The 8,160-nt window shown below is 37.9% G+C and overlaps 1 protein-coding gene across 1 annotated transcript in view; it reads right to left on the reverse strand.

Moving 5' to 3' along the window:
* ANO10 (anoctamin 10) overlaps positions 1-8,160 on the reverse strand; it is a 222,129-nt gene that overhangs the window by 45,975 nt on the left and 167,994 nt on the right. The window contains exon 12 of the mRNA XM_021718822.1: positions 4,261-4,377. Coding sequence (XP_021574497.1) covers positions 4,261-4,377 — 117 coding nt within the window. The remainder of the gene's footprint in view (positions 1-4,260; positions 4,378-8,160) is intronic.

The raw sequence follows: 8,160 nt of genomic DNA on the forward strand, positions 1-8,160 counted from the left end.
AAAAAAAAAAAACAAGAAAAATGAGAAAAAAATTCTATATCCTAGTTCAGCAAGTAAACTGAAGACATGGCTAGTTTTTTGAGTTTTTGAAAAGCACAGAGTGGGTTGACCTTCTGGGATCTCCTCAGCAGTGAGACTAAACAGAATGTGATGAAAATCTTTGTTTCTCCCTGATGGCAGCACTGCTTGGGCGGCCCTTGCGGCAGGATCAGTCAGGAAGCACAGTATTGGGTCAGGAAGAGAGAGACGCACACAAGAGGAGCAACTGCTACAGCTTCTGCCCAACTTTTGCCCTGGACCTTTTAATCTCAGATTGATAATTAAAAGGAAAAAAAGGCAGTGGAGATGGGAGGGGGGAACACTTTTCCTGGGTTTGCAAAGCCCTAAGAGATCTAACAACACTCATCATTGCCTTCTGCCCACTTGATGGATCACAGACATCCAAGCTGCACATGCACGAATTTAAAAATCAAGCTAGAAGCAAGCTAGAAATGTCCTGCTTGAAAGCATTCAATAAGTTCACAGAGTGCAAACCTGTTAGACCTCTAAAATCAGCACCAAAATCACCTTTTCTTATAAGATGATGTTACTGAGAGAATCATTTCTATGTCCTCAGGAGAAAGGAAAAAAAAAACCCCCAAAACTTAAAATTTTTACAAGTTTTTCTTATCTTAAAGTAATACAAACTAATCCCTAGTCTGAAAAGCCTGAAATGCTACAAAATCTAAAATTTTTGCATGCCTATGTGATGCAAAAAAAAAAGGTAATAGGAGCATTTCAGATTTCTGGATTACGGATGTTCAACAGTAAGTATAATGCAAATATTCCAAAATCCTAAAAAATTCAAAATCCAAAACACTTCTGGTCCTAAGCATTTCAGATAAGAAATACTCAACCTGTATGAGATAAACTTTGGTCAGTGTTTCACTTCTCAGTGAAGATGAATGTAAATAAATTTTGAATTAGGGCCTTGTCTCACTGACAATGTACTTGAAGATATGGGAATCTGAGAGCTGAGATAACTTGAGAGGTTAGTTAGTCATCTTCAAAGTAATACAGATCATGAAACCCAACAGCAAATATAACAGCCCTGCATTATGACTTCCACATAAATGTATTTAGTAACATAAAACATGTTAATACTATCCAACATCAATAGAAATCCTTTGCTTTTTGGACAAACGTGTGGCAACATAAAATTCTGATAAGAGGAAAATTTTACTAACATAAAGCAAAATTGCCCTTTGACTGGAGTGTATGTACTAGCCAGGAAGTTGCCTGCTTCAACCTACAAAATGTCACCAGAAACGTAATCAATGGAGAAACCTAATTAACCAAAACTTTTCCAGAGACAATTCTGTATATTAAAAAACATTTTTTTTCTTACATACCCTCTAAAGTTTTTTTTGAGTTGCAGTCTCACTTGTCACCCAGGCTGGAGTACAGTGGCACGCTCACAGCCACCACAGCCTCAACCTGCTGGGCTCAGGTAATCCTTCCGCCACAGCCTTCTAAGTAGCTGGAACTACAGGCATGTGCCACCACACTCAGCTAATTTTTTGATTTACTGTAGAGACAAGATCTTGCCAAGTTTCCCAGGCTGGTCTTGAACCTTGGGCTCAAGCAATCTTCTCACCTCCACCTCCCAAAGTGCTGGGATTACAGGCGTGAGCCACCGACCCAGCCTAAAGTTTTAAGATACTATGTGTCCTTCCATACAATTTTAAATTAACATCTAAAATCTTCAGTTATAACTTAAATAATTGCAAAGATTTTACAGTATTTTACAGTATATGGTAATTATTGACAAGAATAAATTATTAAGTCATTCTTTAAAGCTATTCAAGGGATTTTAAATACCATCTTCATGTGATATCCACTGTCACCCATTTAAGAAATACATAAGTATACTCTTAATTAATCTAAAGATTTTGTTTTCTTTTTTCCTCTTTGAAGTCATCTTTCTATTTCTACCTCTTTCTACTTCTCCTAAGGAATTTTATCCTAATTTTATATATGCATATATAAAATTTTACTTAAAAGCCTTTATACTCTTGCATACTTTGCTGTAATAATACACTCATAAATTGAAATTTAAAATCTTTTAGTTTCCTATGACACGAGACCCTCTGTAAGTTTTCAAAACCCTCTTTTGACTGACTGACCACTATAAAGATTATAATAAAAATTTTAAAAATATCATACTCATTTTAATAAACAATTATTAAAAATAAATTTTGATACTTTTCAGAAATGCATCTCTTAAGGAGATATATTTAATTTAGATGGGTGGGGGACTAAGTTGCCTTTATCAAAATGTAGCTTAGTCCTTGCCATCACCTAATTCAAAATGTAATTAGTTATTGTAATTACTGTATTATTCAGAATACATTTTAATATCTGACAGAGTTGAGTCCTCATTTTTCTTCTCTTTCAGAAGTTTCCTTGCTATTCTCAAATGTTTATTTCTTCATATTTGAATGAGTACTACATTTTCACAAGATTGACTCTTTTGATTCCAGTAAAGTTTTAAAAATATTCTTCATGCAGATTATCATACTGTCAAGTAGATTATCATGCTGTTTTCATAACTTACTACCTAAAGGTTTTATATTTGGTTTCTTCTGTAAATGCAAATTATTCTTCAATATGTTAAGATTATTATTGCTTGTGAAACAAATTTTAGATTAAACTTTGAAATCTGCCTCTTTATCAAATTTTTCTACTGTTCTTTTTTTTTGAGTTGGAGTCTCACTCTGTCACCCACACTGGAGTGCAGTGGCACACTCCCAGCCACCGCAGCCTCGACCCGCTGGGCTCTGGCGATCCTTCCACCTCAGCCTTCTGAGTAGCCGGAATTACAGGCACGTGCTACCATGCCAGGCTGATTTTTTTTTTATTTATTATAGAGATGAGGTCTCACCAAGTTGCCCGGGTGGGTCTCGAATCCATGGGCTCAGGCAATCCACTAACCTCAGCATCCCAAAGTGCTGGGATTACAGGTTGAGCCACCAAGCCTGGCCTTTCCTACTGTTCTTAATAATTAATCTTATGATTTTTTAGATATAAAATCCTCTAATTTTAAAGTAATTATAAGGTTGCCTCTTCCAGATTATCTGAATTTATTTCTTCCTCTTATACAACTGTACTTACTGGTAAGAACCTTCAGAACAATGCTAGCTATCAGCAGTGACAATGTGTTTCCTGCCATTCTAGTTTATGATGCAAACACACTGGCTAGCCTACATGACGGAAATGATCTTGCCCGACCTCTAGGAACACAAGTAACTTAGCCTTCTCACCTACTGTGTGACTAATATGAACATGGCTCTGGCTGGTGGGCCCAGGTTTTCCCTTTATTATATATTTTTATCACAGGTCCTCTTCTGGGGTCACCACCTAATCATGGGTACATATTGCTCCTACATGGGGTTCCTCTGTCCACTACGCTACTCTTGGAACTCTCATACTTCTACCAAAGGATCAGCCTTCTACCAAAGGATCACATTCTTTTCCTCCCAACTCTCACACATAAGAAGAAATATTTCTATGCAAAGTGGTTTGGAGACCAAAGAGACTATGTGGGTTCAGGAGCACCTGTCTAGAGCTTATCCCCTCAGATAATATTGATTGTCTCATTGCTTAAATTCCCATGTATCTATGAGACAACTAGTGAGAGATGCTTTGGGCATTTAGGATTCTTCTGTGTACTCTCACTCTTCTATAAGCAGAAAATCAGCAAAATAGTGAATGGCACGGCTTGTTTGCTGTTGTTGTTCTCTCTCTCTGGTCCCTGGTAAAATGTGAAAGTCATTGAGAAACATTTCTCCTTTTATGACAGTTTTTTAGATGCTACCCATTCATGCTCATTCTTTCTCTGCAAGATGTTATTCAGGATTCTGTTTACTTACTTCTTCTCACTTAATGTTTCTGTAGAAGACAGAATTAGAAGCTATGGGGAGTTACCCCAGAATGATCCTTAGAAATCTCAGTGTTGTTCTTTTGCTGAATGCTAGCTCTCTATTCTTTATTTAACATTGCTTGAATATTTTTGTTTGCTTAGTTTAGTTCTTTAAACCTATTTGTTGCTCATATTGTTAGAATTTTGGTTTTGTTATGCCATCCTAAATTGGAGTCCTCTGTATTTATTTAAACTGGTAACTTCAAGGCTGAAGAAAATACTGAGAATGATTTATCTGAATTATGTTTCTTGTCACTTGCTGAAGAAATGCATTCATTTTTCAGAAAAGTTGCTCTTACCTGCTGCTTGAGTGCCTCCAAAGACTCAAATTCCAATCTGGCCAGTTTCATCTGAATATGCCGTGGCTTATCAGGTATGGCAAATGCAAGTATAAACTTTAAAGCCAGGAGTGCATGCTGAAAATAAGAAAGAGTACATGTTGATGCGATACATTAGACCAAATGTGCAATGAAACAAACTGGTACCTAAGCAATCTGGGATCCTTTTCATTGATCTTGGGTAATTTCTAATTATCGGCCGGTGAAGTATCAAAGACCAAGCAGGCTATGAGTTGTATTTACTCCATCCCATTGCGGTCCATTTAATAATTATTGACGTACTTTGCCTTATTATTTTAAAGTCAGTTCTTCCTATAAATCGATATCTTATGCTACTCTCAATGTTTTATAGGAAAAAAACCACATTCATTCCAAATCTTCCACAGATTTTTTTCTACCTGTGCCTTAATTAACAATGTGTCTTAGTGTACGATATCTGTAGAGCCATTCCACTCTCGGCCTGCATCCCTGTGCTGTACTCCAGGCTGAGTTCTATGAAACGTACATGTGTCTTAAACGTAAAGTGCTTTGAATCCTCTACATCCCTATTATATCATCTACCTAATAGTGTCTGGTGCGGTTTCTTTCACGATATGATGATCAGTAAAGACTGATTAATTGAATGATGGTAACTTTATACTGCTGACTCCCATTCCTGTAGGGTGGGTACACAGAATATAGAGTGTATCCATTATAACATGGAGAACTCAAAACCTGGCTATTATATTTCCCTTTCATGCCAGCATCATGAAGAGGTTCACTACAACATAATGATATGAGGTTCATAATTATGCCAACAATATTGCTTCCTTGGCAATCTTGCTCTTCAGATGTACAGCCTCCACCTATTGGTGCTTCTCCAAATCTAGTATATTCTTGTGATCCAGGATCAACACCCACAGAAAACTGAACAATCAAAAGAATAAAGCTGCTTCTGTGGTAACAGCATGAATTACTAAATATTAAAAGCTGCGAATTTTAAAAGGTAAGACATAATTAAAAGGCATTAAAAAATCAATGAAAGAGATGGAACAACCTTCAAGAAATGTTGCACTGAATTATTGACAGAAAAAGAAGATAGTTGAAAACAAATGTATTTCTTACTGTGATATTTTCAAAAGCAGAAATAACAAGTAGATATCTCCTGGGAGAAGCATGAAATAGTGTAGAAAATCAGCATGATGCCAGAAAAAGCAATAATTCAATCAGAAGACTTGAAAATCAGCAGAACCCTAGGACAGGTCAAGCAGTGCCTGGTATTAACCAGAGGTCTGGAGTAGACTGGGTACAGGCAACCGCCACATAAACATGGCTGCTATGACCAAAGACAACATTGGAAGACACTGATTAGTTATCTTCAGTAGGAAAACAAGTAGATAATGCAGCATGGATCAGATGATACCATATGTTGAAATTCTGAACTTACTGAATTGAATTAATAGGATCCTAGATATAATCTTCAAAGAATAAATGAATAATTCAGAAAAGACTATACTGTGTTATTATTTCATTCCATTAGAATATTGACATATAATTTTACATAGGACAATATCTTTGGTGGAAACATTAGACAAGAAATAAACAAAATAGTCGGATGGAAAAAAATTTATATTTTTCAGAGACTGGCCTTAAGTTGCCAGAGTCCTACCATGACCAAGTCATGGTCCGTCTCCTAATAAATCTCTACACAGTTCCTCTTTCTCAGAATCCTGGTGAGAATTAACAAAACATTCTACTGAGGAAGCACATGCTTCCTTTGGATGTAAGACATCTGGAAAGTGTGTTATATCTTCTTGGGAACCAGGACTGGCTACTGGGTGACAAAGCAAGGCTGCCACAGACCTTGGTGAACTAGTTTCCATGTGAAATGTTCATAAAACTCTCATGCATTGAAAAGAAGTTGGGCATTGATTAGACAACATTAATTAAAGCAGAAAGCCATTTTAAACACTTAGATAGCAACATGCTTTCATGAGTAATTCTCTACAGTTTATTTTACTAAAAATATAACATCGTCACAATGGTTTTCTTAGTGATCTTTTATCTTTAGTCATTAATGAGCAAGTATTGCTTTTATATGGGGGGAAACAAGTTTAAAAAAAAAAAAAAGAACACACGGATTCCTCACTTAACAAATAAATTACATATGCCCTGCCAGGCTCCTAAGCCCACCTGGTCATGATTGCTCATTTGTCCAGTAATTGGACAAAACCAGATATCTTGAAGCTCAGAGACTCTGGCCTTGTAAACCGGAGTCCAATAATAAAAGCTACTGTGGAAAGTGGTCACTTTGTATTCATTTATTCTGCAAATATGTAGAGAGCACTTACTCAGGGCCAGGTTACTTAGACGGAGGCCATCTCCGTAATCTGATCTCCGTAATCTGTCACACTGATTTTCCCCTACTGTGCTAAATTCATACAAGTTTCACAAAGTACAAGTTTATTTGCTTTAACACATCTTCTGTAAAAAGTGAAAATACCCCTGGGAAGGTTAAGAAGCAACAACCATTCATAGGTACTGGTTAATTAACTAGTTGGTGCTAGAAAGCTCTTTCTGTCCTCCACCCTCTATACCTTGGCAAATAAAGCTGAATACTTAGAAATGTGGTGGGAGGACACTACAGCAGAGATACAAGCAGCTTCAACAGCAGAAGACCAGCTTCAAGGAAGAGGAGTAAAAAGAAGCAGAAAGGAATCAATGGTGTCTTCATGGTCAGGAAAGGACACATTAGACCTTCCTCACCCCCACTCCTTTATTCTTCCTGATTTCTTTCATCCAGGATCCAGAATTCAACTTGAGCATCATGAAATGTTAAGTAAGCTCTTGTGGTGTAGCCTGGAAACCTAAGTAATATGGCACTATGTTTCAAAATATCATTTTAAAAAATATTATTTATATTTTTCACATAACCACTCTGTTTCAAGACTAGGAACTGCCTTATGGCTAACTAATCTGAGAAAAAAATTATAAAAGGCATTTTAGCCATCTTGACTTCTTTACTTAAATAAAAGAAAACCTAAGATGAAATAGGAATCTACTCATTTTTTAAGAAAAACACACTCAAAATGAACAGTGGGATAGAAAGGGCCTGCCTATGAAACAAGAAGACATTTTATGAACCATGATGGAGATTACTCACCAACAATATTCTTTTAAAGTGAAACCTACAACAATATATCCTAAATAAATAAAGAAAGGTGGGAGGGAGCTGGACAGAATTTTAAAACTAGTAAATAAAAAGAAGTTGGCTCCCCACAAAAATATTCTTTCTTTCTTTATTTTTTTTGAGTTGGAGTCTCACTCTGCCCAGACTGGAGTGCAGTGGCACGCTCCCGGCCACCGCAGCCTCGACCTGCTGGGCTCCAGCGATCCTTCTGCCTCAGCCCTCCAAGTAGCTGGAACTACAGGCGTGCACTACCACACCCGGCTAATTTTTTTATTTTATTGTAGAGATGAGGTCTCGCCAAGTTGCCCAGGCGGGTCTCGAACCCGCGGGCTCAGGCAATCCACTCTCCTCAGCCTCCCAAAGAGCAGGACTACAGGCTGAGCCACCAAGCCTGGCTACAATAATCTTTTTTTTTTTTTTTGAGTTGGAGTCTCACTCTGTTGCCCAGACTGGAGTGCAGTGGCTGCTCCCGGCCACCGCAGCCTCGACCTGCTGGGCTCCGGTGATCCTTCTGCCTCAGCCTTCCGAGTAGCCGGAATTACAGGCATGCGCTACCACGCCCGGCTGATTTTTTTTTTTTTTATTGTAGAGATGAGGTCTCGCTGCCCGGGAGGGTCTCGAACCCGCGGGCTCAGGCAATCCACTCACCTCAGCCTCCCAAAGGCGCGGGATTACAGGCTGAGCCACCGAGC

Source organism: Carlito syrichta, unplaced genomic scaffold, assembly GCF_000164805.1.
Source record: "Carlito syrichta isolate Samal-C Ts95f unplaced genomic scaffold, Tarsius_syrichta-2.0.1 Scaffold313745, whole genome shotgun sequence".
NCBI lineage: Eukaryota > Metazoa > Chordata > Mammalia > Primates > Tarsiidae > Carlito > Carlito syrichta.